General features: G+C 35.4%; 2 protein-coding genes across 5 annotated transcripts in view; one reads left to right on the top strand and one right to left on the bottom strand.

Moving 5' to 3' along the window:
• Nucleotides 1-1,615: 1,615 nt before the first annotated feature.
• LOC107588865 (uncharacterized) lies at nt 1,616-6,056 on the bottom strand. The gene is made up of 4 exons (XM_016277105.1): nt 5,829-6,056; nt 3,928-4,266; nt 3,135-3,253; nt 1,616-1,927 (listed from the first exon to the last, which is right to left on the bottom strand). The coding sequence occupies exons 1-4, from the start codon at nt 5,911-5,913 to the stop codon at nt 1,817-1,819; spliced, it is 654 nt and encodes a 217-aa protein (XP_016132591.1). The 5' UTR covers nt 5,914-6,056; the 3' UTR covers nt 1,616-1,816.
• A 15,898-nt stretch (nt 6,057-21,954) lies between these two features.
• LOC107588825 (ras-associated and pleckstrin homology domains-containing protein 1-like) overlaps nt 21,955-23,375 on the top strand; it is a 49,610-nt gene continuing 48,189 nt past the window's right edge. For 2 of the 4 annotated variants that reach the window (XM_016277048.1, XM_016277045.1), the window contains exon 1: nt 21,955-22,019. The gene's annotated coding sequence lies outside the window, so the exon portion shown is untranslated. The remainder of the gene's footprint in view (nt 22,020-23,375) is intronic. The other 2 variants (XM_016277046.1, XM_016277049.1) reach the window with 1 other exon arrangement.

Below are 23,375 nucleotides of genomic sequence, written 5' to 3'. Positions count from 1 at the left end.
TTTAATTACACTAACCATTACCTCTGACATAGTTCTTGAAATAATACAAAAAAAGAAAATATTGACTTGTTTCTTTAATCTTGTCTTATAAAAATGAATTAAATACACTGCTGTACTATTAAAAGAAAAATAACCACACATCTTAATGAGTGTTTTAAATCAATAAACGCACATACTGAAAGACAAGCTGCTGAAGTTTATCTTTAATGCGTTCGATAGTGGTTGATGCGGAGCAGTTATTGCTTTGGGAATGTATGATTTCATAAATAATGCTCAGGCACGCAGTTATAGCTAAAGTATATAAATAATGGATCATTTTTACTGTGAAAAAAACAGTTTTGTATCATCAGCAGAGGTTGGACGTCTCATGTTTCATGCTGTTTATCATGCTGATTTATTTATTAACTTATCTGTGGGAATAAAAATGCAACAGGGAAACAAGACAACATAACTTTAACATGGATTGTTTGTTCTTACCTTTTGGTCGTGTAGGTTTGAATTTCTGAATTATTGACGCATTGCTACAGGTGGCGTTAACTTCCAACGCTGGGCTGTTCACGCTGGAATTGTCTGGAGTTCTTGAACATTCCCAAAACGGGATCTGAGTTTCATTCATTTTCCGTAAATCCATTGCCCCGCGAGAATTGGTAGGAATATAGGTTTCTAACCCAATTTAAAACGATTTATTCACGATTTTGCACAGAGTATATTTTAAGAAAGGCTTATACGCATTATATATTAATATATTAATACGCGCTGAAACATTCTGCGCGCCCATTGTCCGCATCTGCGCGCGCGTCTGTGAAAGAATGCGTGAAACTGTGAAACTGTGGTCACTGGAAAGCGCGCTGTAGCTCTGATGAGCGCGCAGCGTGGGTAGACAGTTCTTTAAGAGAGTTAGCACACAGGGTGGGGTGATTATAGAAAGGGAGGGAGAATTGCAGAGTAACACACGCAAAATAACAGTGCCCTTCAGACTCTAGCGGCTCTTGGTTAATGGAATGTAAGTCCTGCGTCTCCCTCCAGTGGATGTTCTGTGTTATTGCTTCTTGGTCATCAAAAGAGTGAGAAGGTAGAGGAAAGACAGAAAAAGAGACCAAAAGCTGCTTCAGACATACCAGTACGAGGTTCAGGACTCTTAACCGCAGAGCTTTCATGAGATGAACATCTCTTACTCACATTGTCATTTTCCAGTGTGTGCGTGTGTGTGTGTGTGTGTGTGCATGTGTGTGTGTGTGTGTGTGTGTGTGTGTGTGTGTGTGTGTGTGTGCGAGAGAGAGAGAGAGAGAGAGAGAGAGAGAGAGAGAGAGAGAGAGGGAGGGTGAGACCTTGGGGGAAAAAATAGATGAAAACAGCAAAACTTCCTTTTGGGGATATGTTTAAAAAGAAAAGTGGTTCACTACCTGAGAATGTTGAACTGGATGTAGTAAAATCACTGTGCAGGTTTGTGTTAACATATAATTTGCTTTATTGAACAAACTAAGTCTATAGTATAGACCTCCTTTTAGACAGGCAAATGTGCATACAGTATCAAAAAAGGAAAAGTTTGACGTTTTGTTTATTTCCAAATAAATTTAACAATAAAACAAGGACAAAGAGAGAGCACACACACACACACATGCTAGCGAAGCTAACAACATTTTGGCTACATTTAATAGTGGGTTAAACGAAAATATAATACATAAAGCTGTGAAAAAAAATTCAAATGTAGTTTCGTTTTTCTCAGAATGCAGTGTGCCCTTTTAAAACAGCATTGTCTGATGTGATGTTTTAGTGGTTGTTCTTGGCAGGGTTTGTTAAATGTTGTCAGATAGTCTCATACTGCAGTATCTATGTAAAAGCCCTGCCAGGTTGGATGTTGAACGCCCTGCCACTTCCGTCTGCATTCTCTGTCCTTGACGGGAGTTTCAATTTGACTCAACTTGATCTGGTGTGCAAAGGATGGGATGTGAATGGGAAAGACATCAAAAATACAATGATCATCCAAGGGCAACGTATTAATTAGTCAACATTCAAAGATCTGAACGTTTAAATCAATCCATAAATAAATAAATATTTGTTGGTAAATGATACTATCAAAAAGTGTAATCACTATAATCACTATATGCTATTAATAAAAATAATATAATATAATATAATATAATATAATATAATATAATATAATATAATATAATATAATATAATATAATATAATATAATATAATATAATATAATATAATATAATATAATATAATATAATATAATATAATATAATATAATATAATATAATATAATATAATATAATATAATACAATACACAGCATTGCTAACCAATATTATAAGGCAGCGGCTATTTGGACTAAGTGTAAATAGCGATAGAGGCTATTTACACTAAGTGCAAATAGCAATGGATTCTATTTACACTAAGTGAAAATAGCAGTATTTTTAACAATATGCTATTAACACTAAGTGCAGATAGCGATAGATGTTAAAATAGCAGGATTTTCTGCTATTTATACTATTTATTTATTTATTATCTATTTATTGTAAATTGTGGAAATTATCTGCACCTCCGAATTATATTACATTATAAAACAGTATGCAGTAATAACGTATTGAGTGTAAATTATAATTTTAATTCAAATTATTAAATGGATGCCACCTTATTGGGACAATAAAGCCCTTCCTAACCCTACCCGATACTTTGTATTCAACTTTTTGATCATTTCCTTCATTTTTATTGAAAATAAATGCCTTTCCTATGTAATATGAGATTTGAAAAGGGAGGGGAAAAAGTTCGGTAAAAGGCGGATTCGAACCCGTAAAAATAATTTGGAATGCGCTTTACCAAATATACCACTGAAGCTGACAACCGTTGCTTGTCTTTTATAGTGGGTGGAGCTAGTGTAAATAGCCTCTGCCAACAAGGCGGGCTATTTGCACTTAGTGTAAATAGACACTCCAATATTGTAATGAGAGGCCAGGATTACTAATTGGCGTATTTAAAAATTATATTAGCTACAGTCTTATATCTTCATGATTTTTTATGAGACGTCTATCAAATGGATAACTTTTCTAATACTCTGTAATACACTGATTTAAATTATAGAATTGTTGAATGGCCCTTTTTCTAGATGTAAAATATAAGTATTTACCAGCAGAATCAATACAGTGCAAGTCATTACCAGCCCATATATGGCCATGACTCCTAGCACCACCCAAAAAGCCAGGTGATCAGCATGTTGACAGACGGCACTCGGTTTAACTGGTCTCTCTGTTGAAACACACAAATGTTGGATTTCTGTTTTATGGGGACATTCCATAGACATCATGTTTTTTTTATACTGTACAAACTTTATTTTCTATCCCCTTACCCTAAACCTACCCATCACACACAACATGCATTTTTAGATTTTCCAAAAACTTTTTTCTCTAAGATTTATAAGCTTGTTTCCTCAGGGGAACCAAAAAATGTCTCCACAAAGACAAGGATTTTGGATACTGCCATCTTTGTGGGGACAATTTTTCTCCATAACATAGGGCATACCTCAGCCACACACACACACACACACACACACACATACACACACATTGGGTTTCCATGTTTTATGGGGACTTTCCACAGACATAATCATTTTTATATTGTACCTTTATATTGTAACTATATATTCCATCCCCTAACATTCTATATATTCTATACATAATATATTCTAATTTGGGTATTACTACCCAATGACAATTTGTCCCCACAAAGCAGGGAATACCTGAACCACACACACACACACACACACACAGAGAGAAAAGGAGTGATGCAAAATGTGACTTTTAACTGTACATTAACCAGAGCACAAATAATAAAATCTTTGAATTACAAATTGATAATTATATTGCCAATTGTTTAATGCTGTTGACAATGACAATGTTCCATAACAACTATAGTGAACATACCTTCAACAAACACAATAGTTTGTGGTTTGTGCTCCACTTTCTGAAATGGAGGAGGAAAGATTCTCTCGGCCTCACAAGTGTAAAGGGCTGTAGTATTCATCGTTACACTGTTCAGGATAAAACTGGTACTGTTATTCGTATGATTAACTTTGAAACTGGCAGGGAAATCTCTTCTCGGACTGTTGTTATTTTTGCTGATGGATGCATTATTAATGGTGATATAAAAGATCTCTTCTGAGCCTTTATATAATTGGAAGACCATTTCTGGTGCGCTGAGTACGGGGCAGGGTATGGTAACACTGCTGTTCAATGCCACATGTTGAACTGGTGGTAGATTACCTGCGGTGTAGAGGAGACAAAACATCAATAACATCTTAAAACTGCTTAATGCACCGTTTTTAATTTTAACTTTTAACTTTTAAAATCTGCAATTTGTCAATATATACTTATGTTACGTTATTTACTTTGTCTGTAGTTTTTGCAGAATCCACAAATCACCATAGTCACCCACGTTATCAAAAAAAGACAGCGTCTGTTCTCAAGATCAATGATAGGCTACCATAGTATATGCACTTCTTTTTTTTACTGTTCTGGATCAGAACAGTGAATTATGCTTGTTTTCTTTTCAATCCCTAGTGGTCTGAGGAAACTTCATGTAAAATGTATGTGCACAGGCACTTTCCTATGTACCTAACTCATAAAAATTAAAATTAAAAACAAGCTGCAAAAGCTTAAATGCCAGAATAACAAAACTGAAGAACAGTTTTGACTGGTTTCTTAATTTCACAAGTATTAACTTTTGCCTGTAAGAGTGGAGAAATGTTGTCATAGAGACAAAGTTTCTTTGAGCAAATTGCTTTGAACTTCGCTGTCAAAAAAAAAAAGCAAAAGGAAAGACTGAATCATCCTTCTGCAAAATGATTAACCCCCTCAGTATTTCATTTTCTACTGTTAGAATATCAGTGCAAAACATGTCAGCTTGTTGTAAAATTAAATATTTGTTGCAAAATGACACTGTTTGTGTACTCTATTGTATTTTGCAGCCTCACAAATGAGATGTTTGTGGTAAAGTTGGTTTTAAATGAGTCTGGCTGCACAATATTTCATTTAACAAACTTCATTTAATCGGTTAGACTGAATTTAGATTTATACACTGGCACCAAGATGTAAAATTTCCTGAATCCTTTTTCTACTTGTATGTATTTACATATTATAAATATTATGAGTTTTTCTCGTGTATATATATTTTATTATATATGATCAAGTATTTATATTTGTCTACAATAAGGCCATTTCCCACATTCCTGTCATCCCACACACTTTTTGCCAAGATGTAAACAAACAACAGGTCTTATAGTATCTTGTAATTGTGCCTTTACATTTGATAATTTCAACATAATATACACATTTTGATGTTATTTCTCCTAATTGAGATTTAAGAGTATTAAGAGTTCATAAATTAGTTTGGTGTAATTCCAACCTCATAAAATGGGATTTTCTAAATGGCTGATAAAACAGACAAACTAAAAGTATCTTGATTCTCGTACAAATAAAATCACTGTATTTCACTTTAACATTTGCAGTGCCTTGTTTTGGGCTATCAGGCCACTTCAGGCCTCTCGACTCAAAGCCCCTGCATTTAAAAATCAGTCCCAGGGCATATTTCATCCCATGCTTAGTAAATAAGGCTTTTGTCAAATAAGTCAGGATGTACTTCTAACCCCTCTTCTATGTAAAGTGCTTTGAGTGCCCAGAAAAGCGCTATATAAATATAAGGAATTACTTCATATGCTTTCAGCTAATCAGTTAAAAATTATTTAATATGACTTAAAACATTAGGTTACACAAACAAAAGTAATAGCCGAATGATTAAAGTAAATCACAAAGAAAGAAGATCTTACCTTTGCACATGCTCTGTGTTTCAGATAGGCTGCTATGGAAGAGACAGAGACTTAAGAGGGTCACAGATGTCATAAAAATCCCCATCTGTTGAATTCTAAGTCTTCACACAATAGAAATGCTGTTGAAAACAGCAGGGCCGCTGCCTTTCGTTTTGGCACTGTTTTGCAAGTATAGCGTTCTTGTATGGCAAATTCAACCTTCGGCTTAACAGAAGAACGCATCACGAGCAAAACAGGAAGTTTCCATTCTCTCCTTGCACCCTCACAACACTTCATAAAATTGAGGTTAAACCACTGGAGTCACATGGATTACTTTAATGAGGTCTTTCCTACTTTTCTGGGCCATGAATATGTAAGTTGCATAGCTGCTTATGGAGGGACAGAAAGCTCTCAGATTTCATCAAAAATATCTTGCAGTGAATCTTTGTGGTATGCATGTTTCACCTTTAGACGTTGCTTGTTTTGAAAGTATGGAATGAATAATGTATGTCTTTATAGTTGCTAAATGTCTTTTTAGATGTGGATTTTTTTATGCTACTCTGGTTTTACATCTGGTGATATTCAGGGAGAAAGTGAACAATTGTCACAATCAGACAGGTGTTACATGCAAAGAGTCTGTAGGTAAGATAAAAAATATTCAGGGTACAGTTGTAACTAGTCAGTGGGAATATAAATGCAATCAGTTTACTGCTGTCTTTTCTAATACTGATTCTTCATTTAGTTCAGGAAGAACCAGCGCACACCATATCCCACTGTGCAGATTTTGGGAACATCTGACTGGACACAAGTCTTCAGTGAGAAGACAATCTTCAGAATTATAAAAGTAGAGGGATCTGAAATTTGCAGAGCAGTTGAGGTGAAGGATGATGTTTTTTGAAAATGTTAAATAAATGCAGGGATGTTGTGTGAAAAGTGGGGGGAAAGTTTTCTAGTTTTGTTACATAATATTTTATGTACTGTAACATTTAATTTAATTGTATTGTGAAATGTTTTGCAGCTTTTTTTTTTAAAGTGATACTCTGTTATTTTTTTAAGTCTTTATTGTAATCTGGAAAGATGCATTTACACAAACAAAATATTTTACTGTTCAACCACTTGTGTGTATTTAATATGTATTTGCAGTTACTGATATTAAAAAATATTTTGGTTTCAGTTGTTGAATATGTAACAGATCTGCCAGGCTCCACCACCACCCAATCACAACGATCCCTCTCACCTGAGTTCTGAGCACCAGCACCTGTCACCAATCAAGCACCTCATTACCAGCCTGCATAAAAGCACACACCTCAGACACCCTTATTGTCTGGTCTCGTATACATGTAGAGGATTCAATGACTTTGCTACTACTGCCATTTGAATACTTCCTGCATTACTTACCTCCTGTGTTCCTCCTAGTGTCTCCTCGTCTCCTGTTCCTCCTTGATCATTGAGGTGTGTGTTCCTCCTGCCTACATTCCAGCTCCTGTAAAGCCAAAGACTCGGATTCCCCCACTCATCATATCCTTCAAACTTTTCTCTCACCATCACATCCTCTGGACCCTACCCTAGTACTCTCTGTGACCAAATAAACCCGTTTTGTAAATACTAACCTGTTGTGTCAGACCTCTTCCATTACAGAATGTGCATGTTATTCAATAGGAAAATTGCCTTTAATAGCTCTTGAAGGAACACATTTGCCACAGTTAAGGTACAAATGGGCCTGTCACTGGGGTGGTACCTTAAAGGATAAGATTTGTACCTTTGATGACGGTTTTAAAAATGAAAAGGTACATTTCGGTTCCCCATGGTACAAATCATGTCCTTTAAGGTACAAATTGGAATGGTACAAATGTGTTCCTTTTATATTAAGGTACAATTCTGTACCTTTAAAAAGTATTGCCCCAGTGACAAGGGTTTGTACCTTCTTTGGTACAAAATTTTACCTTTTTTTTGTTTCTGTTTCTGTACACAATGGTACAGTCTTCAAACAGTCTTAATGTATTTTACTAGTCTCCAGCATGTGATTCTTATTAAGTGAAGGTCATCTTTTAGGATTCTTTAAGTCTCTGGGAACCTGACACCTTGTACTTCTGGAGACTCCAGAGTAGGTTGCAGTTCTGGAAAATGGTGGCGCTGGAGACTAAAGGCTTCCTGATGGTTTTACACCTAATTCTTAATTTTTTTGCAGTTAATATGTCTTTTCTTCTTAACCTGTTATTTTTCTGGCCCTGCTGACCCAATTAGCATTTTGCAGTCCAATGGTAATGCCTTAACTTTGCAGTTTCTGTATTGCATTAGTTTTGAATTTCTCATGGACATTTAATAGTTTTTTCAGTCTGAGTTAAATCTATTTTTTTTGGCTTGTTTTATCTGTAAAAGAATGATTAATTTTTGATTTTCAGCCTTCATGGACAATTGTATATCACTTACAGGTAAATGATTAAATTCCAAATTATTAATAGTTATTAAGATCGATGTGGTTTGGAAATGTGCTTGTAAAAAAATATGATCAGAATATCAACTTGCATAATAATTGTGCACACTCTAATATATTACCTCATTTATATAATTAATTAGGAAAAACCACTTAATGATCATTTTAAAATAATAGTTTTTATTATTGCTTTGTTTATTTAATATTTTACTTATTATATTAACATTTTATTCTTATTAATAATTGTCATTTACTTGTTAAAAGCTTAGTGTTTACTTTATCCCCATAAAGACATACTGTATCATATTTGATACATTCATTTCTAAATGATCCATGTGATCAAAACTTTGCTGAAAATCCTGTTGCACACAATACAGGTCTTCGGTCATCTGATTGATAGTTTATATTTTAGCAAGTAAAAGCCTCTTATTATTTTTGTTAAACGAAATATATCAAATATGATCATCAGGATTTGAGAAATGTTTATTTGTTCATCTTTCAATCATCGTTGTAGTATATGTTTTGAAACGAGAGAGCTTTGATCGTGAAATTAAGCATTTAAATTAATATCATCTTACTAAGACATTATTGGGAGATATAAAGTCACAACTGATTTATATAGTAGCCTGTTTGACTACTTACTTGAATCAATGAGATCTGTTATACAGATCCTCATTGATTTACAATTCCATATTTTTTCTCGAGTATTAGCTCCATATTCTCACTATATCGAACAACATGAGAAAAAGCCTCAATATGATACTCAACATATGCGAACTTTATTTATTTATTTATTTGACTTTGCCTACGGTTCAATAAACTATTCTGTATAAAAAAACAGAACAACAAACAAACCTATAAATTTCATATTTTAGGTTTTAGACGTTTAAAGTGCCAAAGAATACACCGGAGGAAAAGCTTGCGACCTTTTATAATAAACAAAGCACGACTGTTGCATTTATGGTTTTGTCCGCTGGGGGGAGAACATTACTACACTTTCTTAAAAATGTGTTGCTTCGTTCTTCAAAACAAACAAACTATCTATCTATATAACCGACTAACTAACTAACGAAATGCTCGTTTTGTTACAATTTTTTACATTTCACTTTGGAGTTTGTAACCTATCTTTACCACATGATGTGACTAAGAAAAAAAATATCTACAGTTATTCATTGAAATGAATTAAATTAACACTTTACAAAAAACAAAGATGAATTAAACATAATTAACAAACACAAATGCATACACATACACATTATAATAAATGTAAAATGGTTACAAATAAACAACAACAACATCACTGAGTGACAATACAATGAGATAAGGCCAACAAAATCTAAAGGTTATACAACAAACAATTAACACAGGTCGCGAATGACATTACAGAGACATTCAACAATCTATTCAAACAATCATAAACAAGGAGAGCATCTAAATGCATGAATTCTCTTTGAATTCTTCTCTGTAATATCTTAATAAGGTAAAGAGGTTTCAGAAGTGAGTTTAATTCCATTTTAAAGGGTATAGGATGGGAAACTATTTACAATTATTTTGATTGTGAATATAAAATTGACCATATAAAATCAAATAATAATAATAATAACAATAATAGCATGTTCCAGGGTTTATTTGGTTTCATTATTGGAATTATTGGTATTATTATAATAAAAAAGTATCTCTTTTAAACCAAAGGAGTGTACGACATTGGCAAAATCAAAACATTAGAACCTAGGTCAGATCAAAAGTGCTTGGATATAGGGCAATCAAAAATTGATGCAAAAAGAACATAAGCTGCCATTGTCCAAATATTTAGAAATAATATTAGAATTTGACAGCACATACATATATACATAGGCCTACATACATACATATACACACACACATGTCTGGTCAGCTATCCTTGTGGGGACTCTCCATAGGCGTAATGGTTTTTCTACTGTACAGACTGTATATTCTATTGCCCTGCACCAGGACTGTCCAAACTCGGTCCTGGAGGGCCGGTGTCCAGCAGAGTTTAGCTCCAACTTGCCTCAACACACCTGACTGGAAGTTTCTATGCCTAGTAAAGAGCTTGATTAGCTGGTTCAGGTGTGTTTGATTAGGGTTGGAGCTAAACTCTGCAGGACGCCGTCCCTCCAGGACCGAGTTTGGACAGCCCTGCCCTACACCTAAACCTACCCCTCACAGGAAACTTTCTGCATTTTTAGATTTTCAAAAAACTTCATTCTGTATGATTTATAAGCTTTTGTACCCGTGGGGACCACAATTTAGGTCCCCACCGTGACACGAGTCCCCATGAGTCTGTGTGTAGTCAGGCTTAAGTCCCCACCAGGATATAGAAACCTGTACACACACACACACGTTTTCTTTATCTTATTGGAAATACAGTATTTCCCAGGTAAAAGCCAAGCTCTTTTCCAATCTATATCATCAACCAAAGACCTTCAGTAGAACTTTCCATTTGGCGAAATCTTCCTTTTAAATTGAGAAATTTGGCGCACATGCCTATTGTTCCATTTCTTATCTAACAAATGAATACCTTCAAACAGTAGGCTAAAGTGACTGCAGCTTAAGTATATTTGACAAGATCCACTGAGGGGTGTCCATGCTTTTCAAGTGCTTCTACCAAATAAAAGTCCATGTAGTGAGAGATTGAATTATAGGAAGTTTCTCAATAAGTCCTTGTCACTTTTTCCTATTTCATTTTCGGTCTGTGCCCTTCAGTTGTGTCCTTTTTTAGTCTGCTCTAGCTGTTCACTGTCAGAGGATGTTGTCTATGTCCTTAATAGCTAATGGGTAGAAAAATAAGAAAATAAGTATTTGGTCCATGTTTTCCCATTTTTCTCAGTTCCTTGTGCACTGCCATGCAGAGAAGGGAATCTATGGTCCTCTAGGCATGAGTGTGGACAAAGCAGTTTGGATGAGAAAAACAGCTGTCGCTAATGCATCACAGCGAGACACATATCTAAGTTGTCTATGTGTGTCAGCAGTTTAACTAAACATGCTTTTACAGTTAACGCCAAATTTGCAGGAGATAATCCAGGTTTGCATGGGGCAGTTTTACATCATCTCCATCCTCTAGTTTTTCAACCCTGGTCCTGGGCGCCCCCCAGCACTGCACATTTTGTGTGTCTCCCTAATCAAAAACACCTGATTCAACTCATTAGCTCATTAAAAGAAACTTCAGGACCTGAAATGGGTGTCAGATAAGGGAGACATACAAAATGTGCAGTGTTGGGGGGTGCTCAGGACCAGGGTTGAGAAACACTGCTCTAGTCGCTACATAGTTTTTTTTTTTCAAATACATTTTTGTTATTAGACTCGTTTTGATTTAATCTCTTTTTTTTTTTTAAAGAGGAAGCAAATCTAATTTGTTTTCCCTGGTAGGACTAAATGACTGACTGCAGCTTAAGTATATTTGACTAGATCCACTGAGGGGTGTCCATGCTTTTCAAGTGCTTCTACCAAATAAAAGTCCATGTAGTGAGAGATTGAATTATAGGAAGTTTCTCAATAAGTCCTTGTCACTTTTTCCTATTTCATTTTCGGTCTGTGCCCTTCAGTTGTGTCCTTTTTTAGTCTGCTCTAGCTGTTCACTGTCAGAGGATGTTGTCTATGTCCTTAATAGCTAATGGGTAGAAAAATAAGAAAATAAGTATTTGGTCCATGTTTTCCCATTTTTCTCAGTTCCTTGTGCACTGCCATGCAGAGAAGGGAATCTATGGTCCTCTAGGCATGAGTGTGGACAAAGCAGTTTGGATGAGAAAAACAGCTGTCGCTAATGCATCACAGCGAGACACATATCTAAGTTGTCTATGTGTGTCAGCAGTTTAACTAAACATGCTTTTACAGTTAACGCCAAATTTGCAGGAGATAATCCAGGTTTGCATGGGGCAGTTTTACATCATCTCCATCCTCTAGTTTTTCAACCCTGGTCCTGGGCGCCCCCCAGCACTGCACATTTTGTGTGTCTCCCTAATCAAAAACACCTGATTCAACTCATTAGCTCATTAAAAGAAACTTCAGGACCTGAAATGGGTGTCAGATAAGGGAGACATACAAAATGTGCAGTGTTGGGGGGTGCTCAGGACCAGGGTTGAGAAACACTGCTCTAGTCGCTACATAGTTTTTTTTTTTCAAATACATTTTTGTTATTAGACTCGTTTTGATTTAATCTCTTTTTTTTTTTTAAAGAGAGAGAGACTTTGAGTTGGTTCCAAAAACAGTGCTTTTTTGTTCAAGAGCTGGGGCCACACAGAAGACTTAGATGTTAGTTGGTGTTATTTTACCAAAGCTCCCCCTCAAAAAAGGGGGCAGACCTTCAAAGAGAACTGTAACCCTCCGTGAAACAGTCACCAGGGAAAGTGAAACCAGATAGGTCCTCAGCAGCTACAAGGATCCGCAATGGAGCACCTGGAGGTCAGCGAATGCCCTGCTGGTATAAATGCTTGGCACCAGTCATCAGGTGTGCTTGGTCCTTCACTTTCAGGCCTTTCATAGCCAGACTCTTCGAAATCAGCTGTCTCTAATTTGCCTTAAGTAATTTGCCCAAAGTTAACTCCCAGACAGAACTGATTAAGAAACAGTTGAGACTGATTTAGCAAGGAGTGCAAAGAAAGCAGATTTTAATCAATAAAAGCATATTATTTTCTTTTGCATGTTTTGGATATCTGTGGCTTTGGACATTGGGGAGAGAGTGTTTAAAAAGGAACTGTGAGTTGTGTGTGTCTGTTATTTTTAAACTAATTTACCGTGCTTAAACTGCATTTACTATCCACTTATAAAATAAATTGCTTCAGGAGAACAGTAGGCTTATTTAACAGTGCAATTGTGAAGAAATTCGATTCAGACAGGCTTTATGTATTACATTTATGTGCAGAGCAGATTAGGCAACACATTAAATTCATCCTCATTAAAGGGATAGTTTCATCAAAAAATGAAAATTCTGTCGTCATTTATTCACTCTCATTTAAATCCAAACCTGCATGACTTTCTTCTTTGGAACTGAATTGAAGATTTTTTTGAGAAATGCCTCAAGAGTGTTTTACAATGTAAGCCAGTGCTCACCAATACTGTTTAGTTTCCAGCATTTCAAAAAATATCTTCTCTTATGTTTCACAGAAGAAAGAAAGGCATACAAGTTTGGAACAACATATGAGCAAATGATGACATAATTAAAATTTTCGGGTGAACTATTCCTTTAATAAATTTAGTGTGTCATTAAATGGAAATCAGTTTGAAATACATAGTTTAAACAAATGATTGAAGCTGAAACAAAAAGTGACATGACGAGTGAATTTACATGCATTTTAAAAGTTCGATTTTGAGTCAAACTCATACAATAACAGACCTACAGTGCATAATGGGATAGTTCTTGGGTTTGTCCAACATGTTAATCAGACAACAATCATACTCCGTGTTGTACACGTATACTATAGGACAGAAGTAACAAAGGTGCATTGTATTTAATCCTTCAAATATTCAATTATGCATTGTGTCATGTACAGGTGCATCTCAATATAACTTTTCCACAACATTCTAATTTATTGAGATGCACCTGTATGTTTAGACAGACAGATGAAGACTGTAGTTTGACTATGCAAAACCCCCACTGTTAAAACTCTGCATGTAATCTCACTTACTCATTGAAACACTCCTAGAATTTGAGCCTTTGTGATGATTCAAACATTAATGTGATGTAGCCACACACTGACTGTCATTCTGGACCAAATATTGACAAATGTACTGACGCCTCTGCTCTGACCTCATCACATTCCAGTGATTTTCTAAAAGAACTTTAGAGGACAAAATGCTTTCATGCTGCCTCTCATATGAAATGGGGAAAGGTTTGGTGAGATGCTTCTTTTTCATTGGTAACTTTATACAACTAAGGCATCCAAACTTAGTTTGGATGGAATTGTGCAGATGTCAAAATGGATGGGGAAAGTTGGTAGAGATGGCTTTTTCTTATTTCAGCTATTCTGGAGAAACGTCTGAAGAAAGTGTTTGCGTGTTTGAAAGAAATGTTTGCAACACATTGGAAAATTCTTTACTAAAACTTGCTAGTCTGGCAAGAACAAATGAAGTGGCTCATTGCCCAGATTCTGAACTTTATTCTTCCCTTCCATGTGTGTCCCAATGATGTTTGACCTCTCGTGACATTAGTGATCTCACCATGACGACAGCCCTACTTCATCCAGCTGGAAAAGATATCACTGAGTGTTCTTCCCTTCCCTCAGAACAGAGTTTTCTCATTCAGTACGTTTACATTAGAGAAAGAGAGGGATGACCAGAAGAAATATACTGAACTAAAACAAGATGTAATTAAATTAATTACACAATTAAATAAATTAATAGAGCGTACGATGAGGGGAAAGAAGAATGCATCGGGATGATCTCATTTATTAAAAAGCTGTAAGGTCATATCTCTGCTCTGAGAGTGAATGAATGAAAGGAACAAGATGGGTCAGAGCATATCTGGTCACCACTGTGTGAAATGTCAACCCTCATGGAGTTATTTATTTGTTGCTTAATTGTTTATGGTTGCAATATTGTTGTTTATTCTTCCACTGCAAATTCCAGAATGTTTGTATCATATCCTTTTGGAAATACAGTTGCCATCTGAAAGCAGTGAATCTGTATGTTGGGAAATTTGAAGTTCAATGAAAACAAAATGTTTAGAATGAAGATATGAAATTAATTTAACTGTATCTGGTTGTACAGGCTGATGATATCTGACGATTGCAATGGAGCCATTTTGTGCTGTTTTTAGTGCACTGGCACAAATGTTATATTTCTTTATATGATTTTGAAGAAGTTATTTTAGATGGTGAAACACTCTCTTCCTCATGCTACCAGCAGTCTACCAGTAACTTTAACAACTTTATCAGTTGTTAACAGTTTTTAACAACTGATTTTCATTTGTTAGCTATAAATGTAAACTTGTTCTACAAATGCTTGTTTCAGCAAAATAAGAACATGCCGTTTTTATACCTCTGATGTTAATATCTTAGATGGAAGTTTCTAGGACAGTCTATTTTTTCCTTAGTCTTAGTGATACTGTGGGACTGTGACTGTAAGAAACCTGAGTGCCTAACTGGATGAATTAAAAATATGAAATCACTTTTTAGACTTTCTTCTATAAATGTGGTATGTATACATTATACATTTTACCTCTCTGTGAGTATGTGGGATAGTGAAGCATGAGAAGCGTGATCGTGCAGCCTTGTGCATAAACACTCCAGGGTCATTCAGAATGTTTGAACTCCCAGAACATGTGAGCACTGATAGTTGAAGGTCCATTTATTGTTTGCTGACTTTTCTGGCTAGGCTTGTGTGTCCCTGTAATGGAGGTAGAAGTGTCACCACCAGTCATCTAATCTTGTTAGTTTCATGGTTTTCCTCAGATAAAATAGTTTTCCCAGATAAAGACTAGATCTAGTCTAGGGCAAAGCTAATTACACCTACCTAAGTATATTGCCATTTGTGGTTTCCATTGATTTACTATTGATTTTTGGGGTAGGAAATTTTCAAAGTGTTTAGAAAACAGGCTTTATTCGAGAGGTTCAGATTTGAGTGTGGATGACAGAGTGTGAATTTTTGGGAAGGTCTGACCTTGTTAATAAAGGCTTTAACTCCCCCAACAGATGTTAAAACAAACGGTTAGTGAGAGCCTTACAAATTCATTTAAACGGGATTAATTACAAAAGAAACACATTTTAGACTGCACATTTCCTAATGTAAATAGACAATGTTTTTACTTTGAGATTTAACCGACGTATTTAAACTGTTAAGTATTTTGTATTAATCTTAAATGTCTTATAGTTTTTTGTTGATTTTATTTCATTAACTTTGTACTTACCATTTAAGATAGTCCTGTTGCTGACATGGTGTTAGACAAACAATAAATGAATGTTCGTATTACAAAAGGAATATTTATGAATAGGAGAAATTGTAACACTCAAAATGTCAGCTGTTGGCCCAGAAATCCTGCTTTACTGTTAAAAGAGTCAGTGATTTGTGGTTAAAGGGATAGTTCAAAGAAAAAAAATGTGTCATCATGTACTCATCCTCGTGTCGTTCTAAACCCAAAAGATTTCTAGTCATCTTCAGTACACAAGTTTGAACCTTGAGGTCTGTTCTTTTGATCATATCACTTTGATCATGTCTCTTCAGAAGAGTTGGATTAAACTGCTTGATTCATATACTTTTACAGTGTATTTTTGTACTTTTTGAAGCATGAACATTTTAAAGGATGGACAAAAATGATGAAAAAACAAACAAACAAAAAAGTAATTTGTTTGCCAAAAATTATGAAGGCTTTATGGATTTGAAATGACATTAACATCATTTTCATTTTTGGGAAACCATCCTTTTAAGGTGCAATTATGATGCATTGGTCAGATTTGATCCCTCACTAAAAATGTGTATTTAAAATATATTTTGCTAAACATTTAAATGTATTTTTATCTTTTCCTTAAAAGTGGTAGTAACAGTTCTCTCTCTAGCTACCATTCATTACAGTTGTTCAGCAGGATATGCTCTATTATGTTAGTCATGTTCACAACGACTCGGTTTGGGTTTTTCACAGACTTTTTTTTTTGTACAAAAGCAGGTTTATGCCCCTTACATGGATTCCGTTAAAGGTGAGTGTGCAGTGTCTCACACACATACTTGTTAGATTCTAAACCTCTAGTCACCCTCCTGTTAATCTTTTGGCCACTATGCTGTTTTATTGTGTGGCTGCTCCAAATTACACTCCCATGTGCCAGACAGGAAACTTTAAGCCTGTTTCCAGGTCAGCCTCACTGTTCGGCTCAGTGGTTCTTTGTGGCCCACACACAGATTCGGGGTCAGCCAGCTTCGACAAGTACCAGTTTCAACAGCATACTGGAGGAACTCAGCACTAGCAGAGGGGGGCTTACAAATGGGAGAACATGTTCTCATTGCAACATGCAGAAATTGTGTTTACACTAGGTGTGCACAAAATAGTCTAGTTGTGAATTACCCATTAAACTACAACTAATTAAACAGTTTTAAAGAAATAGTTCACCCAAAAATGAAAAATCTGTCATCAATTTCTTACTCTCATGTCATTTCAAACCCTCCATAAGACCTTGTTCAACTTCAGGACAAATATGTTAAAAACACAGAAACTCCACTATGCTTGCTTCATGTGCAGCAATCAAATTTCGAAAATTCGAAAATGCACGAAACTCATAACGGTTTGAGACAACATGAGGGTGATTACATGTATTATTTTTTCACAAAAGGAATTATTCTTTTGTGAAAGCCATAATCAGGCTGATTTTGGGTTCATCTGAACCTAGTTGAACACATTTCTTGGGAGTGTTTATATTAGGGATGCACCGATATGAAAATTTTGGCCGATACCGATATGGTGGCCGATATATCGTGCATCCCTAGTTTATATAAGACATGTTCTTGTGAACAAAAACAGACACGAAGCAATGTAATGAAACGGAATAATTTTTTTTCCCTCCAACTTTCTAGCAGATAAAAAGTACCTCCACAAATAAAAGTCAAAATGTTAAAATGAAATTTTTGTAAGCAATCATCTTAAAAAAAAAAAAAGTTGTGCGCATATCAGTCCAAAGAGTGTTAGTAGACTGGCAGCAGCCAGAATCAAAATCTGGAAAGACTTAAGAAGAATTATAGCAAGCAAGTCTTTTCTGACATGTTCATAAAACTGTATGGTCATCGTATGGAAGATTTCAGAACTTTAGTTTTGGCGTAGCTGGAATGGAGCCTCATCAAACCCCCTCACTGTGGGAATATTACATCTGACGAAATTCCCACAGCATGTACTTTGTACAGCATAGAGGATCTATTTGTGGCTATAGAGTTTATCTAAGTGTCTTTGACAGAATATTGAAAATTTATAAAGAACTGATTAAATCCAGATCATAGTGCAAACCTAAAAGAGGCCATATATTTATATAATATCCATTAGAGAAAGTGAGCCTGCTCCACAGCTTTCACAGGTACTCATCCTTTGGTCTTGTTATAAATATCTCTGTGATATATCAGCTCAGTAGTGTCCCATTAAAGGATGGACGGAAGATTATTTGGATCCACACTTTACTATTGTATCCAAGATATTTCTGTCAGCATAAGTGCCATCCAGTCAATGTTAATATCTTTTGCTGTTTCATGTTAACTTTGATCATTTGTATTGATTTGTCCCCTTAAAACCAGATGTTTCACAATGTTTAACACAACCATCTGAGATCTTCAAATGATAAATATTTCAAATACGTTTATTTATTTTTTTGTGCACTAATTCTGATAGTGCTCATAGTAGGAATGTTCTCACACATTTATACTCATGAAATATATATGCTCTTCTGTGTCTTGTTTTCTCCATTTCAGACATTTCTGCTGATTCATGTCATCTATTCTGCTGTGTGTGTGTGGTTTAGTTGAGGCTAGTTAATCAATAAGCTAGCATTAGGACATCCCTGGAGAACATCAGAATAAGAGAGATGTTCATTCTTTTACTCTTAGCTCTCAAAAATCCATTATGTAGTATTAGTGCCAGTTTCTGTCCATTTTCCCTCTTTCTGTTGAGGTCTGCTGATGGGACCCGACAAACTGTCAGCGTTCAGCTCCATTTCTTGCATTGCTTTGGTTTTTAAACTTGTAGTGTATGTTACATTTTAAATAAGTTTAACACTATTATCTTGTTTACTTTATTTGCTATGTAAAACATTTTTTCGAAGTTGGAAATAAAACAAATATTACTGGAGTTCGTTTTAGAAGTGCAATTTCAGTCTTTCTACTTCCAAATTTCAAGTTTTATTTGATTCATTACTTGCAATTTCTTTGCAATTATTTGTGACATTTACTAGCAATTTCTTAGTGACAAATTGTTTTAAAGAAAATTCTACCCCATTTTTCCGTCGCATAACCATTTCATTTACAAGATCAAGTATAAAATCGCAGCTAGTACTTTTGATGGGAGGATCGGATAATTTTCCTGATTTAAATCTTTAAATCTCATTCAGCAAAATGAACAAATATTTATTCAAGTAATTGACTTGAAAGCAACACATCACTATTTAATACAAACATTAATGACCTTTGGATGACAGCAGCAGCAGACTAGCAGTGAAAACATCTGTGACATATACTGTATAAGAAGGCAGTTTTTACTTATAATTCTGTGTTTGTGTTCCCTTTGTGCTTTGATGCACGATCAAGAAATCTGTGAAACGGGTACAGACGGAAGAACTTTACTGTACTAATGCATTAACTTTGACTAACACATTCTTTTCTTTTTTAATTGAGATCTTGTGCATCTGGGTCTGTTTGACTGGAAAGGGAAGAAAGAAATGCAATTTTGGGTTAGTTTGAGCTTGTAATTTGACTGTGCCAGTCAGCATGGGACACAGTCTCAGTTTCAAGCTTCAACTTAATGCTGTGTAGTTTACTCTCTGTCCGTATACTGTATATGGACACTGTTCGGTCTGTCCACTCAGCAACAATAGCCAGTTCATGGTAAAATCTCTCTAGGGGTTTTCCTCTGACATCACCGCCACTGTTTTGGCTTCTGTTCTGTGCCCCCTCACTCCCCATTTCCTGTTCACGCAGGAAGTCTCTGCGTAGTCTTCCGCTGGGTTGTGCCCATGGTAGTAGGGTTGGGTATCGTTTTTTTTTTTTTTTTTCGATACCGGTGCCAAATCGATACTTATTAAAAAATAAATAAATAAAAATTCCCCCCAAAAATGATGGATTGGCCATTAGAATAGAAATAGTATAGAGAGTGCAAATGTTAGAGGGTCAAGTTTTTTAATTAAAAAAACAAGCAGATAAAATTAGAAGTAGCATTATAATAGAGAGTGCTAGAGTTAGAGATTCAAATGAAGATGAAAGAGATTTCTGTTTTCAGCCGTTTCTTGAAAATATTAAGGACTTGGATTGAGCTGGGCAGGTCATTCCACCAGGAGGGAACAGTTAATGTAGAAGTCCATGAAAGTTTTATCATAGGTAGAATGCAAAATGTTTCAATACAAGCATTTCAGTCAAATGTAATTTATGCAATATTTCAAACCTTTAACCCACTTGGGAAAATCAACCCATGGCAACAGTTTAAAAGTAGCCCAGTTCTGTGGAAAAAACGCAGACTTGGCAACTCTGCATCCAACAAGAGCTACCGGAGTCCGCTTTGACTGATCACAGGTCGAGAATAAGGAATTGACTGACAAGACCATGCTGGAGTATTTGCTGCTCAACAGATTCCTAGCTCATTCAAAATATTTGTTTGTTCAAAATGCCTGTTGGTTTTGATTAAAATAACCCTCTTTTTCTTTATACCTTCTGTGGGGTAGGCCTACGCGTTACAAGTAACATGAGTTATGTAATCAGATTACTTTTTTAAATAACTAGGAATGTAGCGTATTACTTTTTAATTTAGAAGGAAATATCTGAGTTACTTTTTCAAATAAGTAACGCCAGTTACTTTGTTCCAATGTCTTGACTGTAGGGATGCAGCAATTAACCGCGCTTTAAAACGTCACGGTTAATTAATCGTAAAGGTTCCGCTAAACCGAGTGTTTCTGTTACACAGAACCGAAATGTTGCAGCTTGCGCAAAACGAAAACAAAGTTACACTAGCGGTGCACCAGCTTAAAATGACGTGCTTATCAGAGGCACGGAGGCTACTACATGCATTAGATTAACTGTGACAGAGGGACCAAACAGCGAAGCTTTATTTCCACCAGAGAAATGCCTGTCGATAGTGTGGGACCATTTTGCGTACACCAAGAATGACCAGGGTGTCATTTAAATATTGCTGTAAAAAACTGCTGCTAAAGAGCGAATACATAAGGGATAATGCACGGCTTGCTGTACACTGAACGATTTTAATGCACGACGTGAAGGCAAAAACCCCCTGACGCGAAGCTACAGCTCGTTAGCTCAGCATTCTGCCCGCTTCAGATCAGAAAGAGATGAAATAGTGCGGTAAGATCACATTTATTTGAATTAATTAATTATAACATTTAGCTACTTGAATTAATTATTCGAGAGACAGAGAGAGAGGCGACAGTTGCCTGTGTGGATTAGCCTACTTGCGTCTAACCTAATTAGTTACTTTTTTAGGGAGCAATGCAATATTGTAATGCATTACTTTTAAAAGTAACTTTCCCCAACACTGGGAATAAGTGGCATGTGTTGGACTATTGAAATGATGGGGCAAATCCCCTGCTTTGAGTTTAAGGATTTTCAGTCCAATTTAAATTCAGGTTCCAGTTTCTTCTGATGCGTGCACACATTATCCGAGTTAAAGGCTTTTGAAACCGTTTTCCTTACAATTGTGACTATCAACCAATACTTTAATATTGATAATGTAATATATTAACATATTAATTAAAAACAAATCTCAGATTCCCAGTTTATGTGGGAAAAAGTGTATTTTGAGTAGGCTAGCTTTTACAGTATTTGTACCTACTGGCTGTTGATTACTTATTATGTGGTTTGATTGCTGTATACACTGTTCATTTTTATGTGTTTGTTTTGTTTTTTGTGATTTCAGTCCTGTCCAATGTTTTGGTATTGTACAATAGTCTTACCCTGCTTTTAACCCTTCAGTTAATATGATGGCATAGCAGTTGCACTCCTCACTCACTAGTGTTTACATTTTGTGATCTGATGCACACACAAGCTTATATTCCCTCTCTCCTTCCTTCTACAGGCACAAGTTAACTTCAGTTTGGACATTTTGAACTGAGTGAAAGAGAAAAAACACTATACCGAAGGTAGGCCATTCTTATACATCCAGACAAATGCTGGTGTGCCTTGTTATATACATTTTTGTCTACATGCACAATAACAGAAATAATGTGAAAAAATCTAATATTGCACAACAATGGTGTGTTTGACAAAAAGGAAAATGTTCTGTGGCGACTGAAATGTCTCGTTAAACATTTGCATGACAGATAATGTCTGCAGGAAGCTTGGTGACTGGTTTTTATTTCTGCCATCTTTTTATCCCCAAGCTAACAGGAAGACTGTCTCGACAAAGATGTCCATTGTGTACAATACATGTGTTTTCAGAATAACCATTGGAAGTGCAGAAATGTCTGAGACGAAGAAAGTATAGGAAGTGAGGTTGGAAAGAATGATGGAGATTTGGGAGACAGAGTGGGTGAATGTTTAGCATTCTGACACCACAGCTGGATTTTTGAGAATAATGCCAGGAATGAATGCAACCATTTGAAGCCTTAGAGGATCTAGACAGCTCAGTGTTTAACATGGTGAATGAACTGGAATGTCTCTGGAAATTAATTATTTTAAATTAGTTTGGAGTGTTTGTATGTGTATGTTTGCGTTTACTGTAAAGATTCATTTTAATGTTTCCCAGCTGCTAAAATGTAACCATGCCCTCTCTGAAGACTGAACTCCAGTCTTGACCCGCTTAAAATTGGATCCAAATAGGAAGTAAATTTTCACACTTGCATTAGACTGGCACCTGTGCTTACAACTGAAAAAGAGTTAAAATAAAGACATTTTCAAATGCACAATTTTTATTTTCTTAACCATTTATAAATGTGTCAAGGATATAACACTTTCTCTTTTTTTCTAAATAATTTATTCAAAAACACACACAAATCCGCAATTCATATTGACCTTTATATTTACATTTTCTATGGTGAGCATGGTTTTTATTTTCTGAATGAAAAAAATGTATGTTTTATATATATTATTTTATATAATTTTTTAAACCTTAAGCTATTAATTAATAATAATATCAATTAATTTAATTTAGTGTGACCAATAAGTCTATTAAAATATCAGATAATTCATTTTCACAAAATTTTTTGTTGTGTAACCAATACAAGCATAGTTTGGGAAAAATTAAACGCAGCCTAATTTAAATTTTTGGGTGAACTAACCCTTTAAGTGCCGGCGACGCAGTGTTGCCAGATATTGATACTAAAACAAACAAAAAATAAACCGAAATTATTTCCTATCTTTTGCAAATAAGATAAGATAAAGATATCGCTGACTCTAAACTGCAACTTCCTACTTTATTAACTTTCTAAAGTGCTAAATTAAGTGGAAAAGACAAGTCCAAAAACGCTTATAATCTATATAATTATAATAATGGCAAC

The sequence above is a fragment of the Sinocyclocheilus grahami genome, unplaced genomic scaffold (assembly GCF_001515645.1).
Source record: "Sinocyclocheilus grahami isolate Dianchi unplaced genomic scaffold, SAMN03320097.WGS_v1.1 scaffold108.1, whole genome shotgun sequence".
In the NCBI taxonomy this organism is placed as follows: domain Eukaryota; kingdom Metazoa; phylum Chordata; class Actinopteri; order Cypriniformes; family Cyprinidae; genus Sinocyclocheilus; species Sinocyclocheilus grahami.
This window is presented reverse-complemented; position numbering and strand designations above follow the sequence as displayed.

Excerpts from the sequence above, each read along its gene's own strand:
- LOC107588865 (XM_016277105.1), bottom strand. The coding sequence starts at position 5,913 with ATGGGGATTTTTATGACATCTGTGACCCTCTTAAGTCTCTGTCTCTTC. Across the intron at positions 3,254-3,927 it reads AACTATTGTGTTTGTTGAAG|AGAGACCAGTTAAACCGAGT; the intron begins GTATGTTCACTA and ends GTGTTTCAACAG. Across the intron at positions 1,928-3,134 it reads GCACTGTATTGATTCTGCTG|ATCAAGTTGAGTCAAATTGA; the intron begins GTAAATACTTAT and ends TTTGCACACCAG.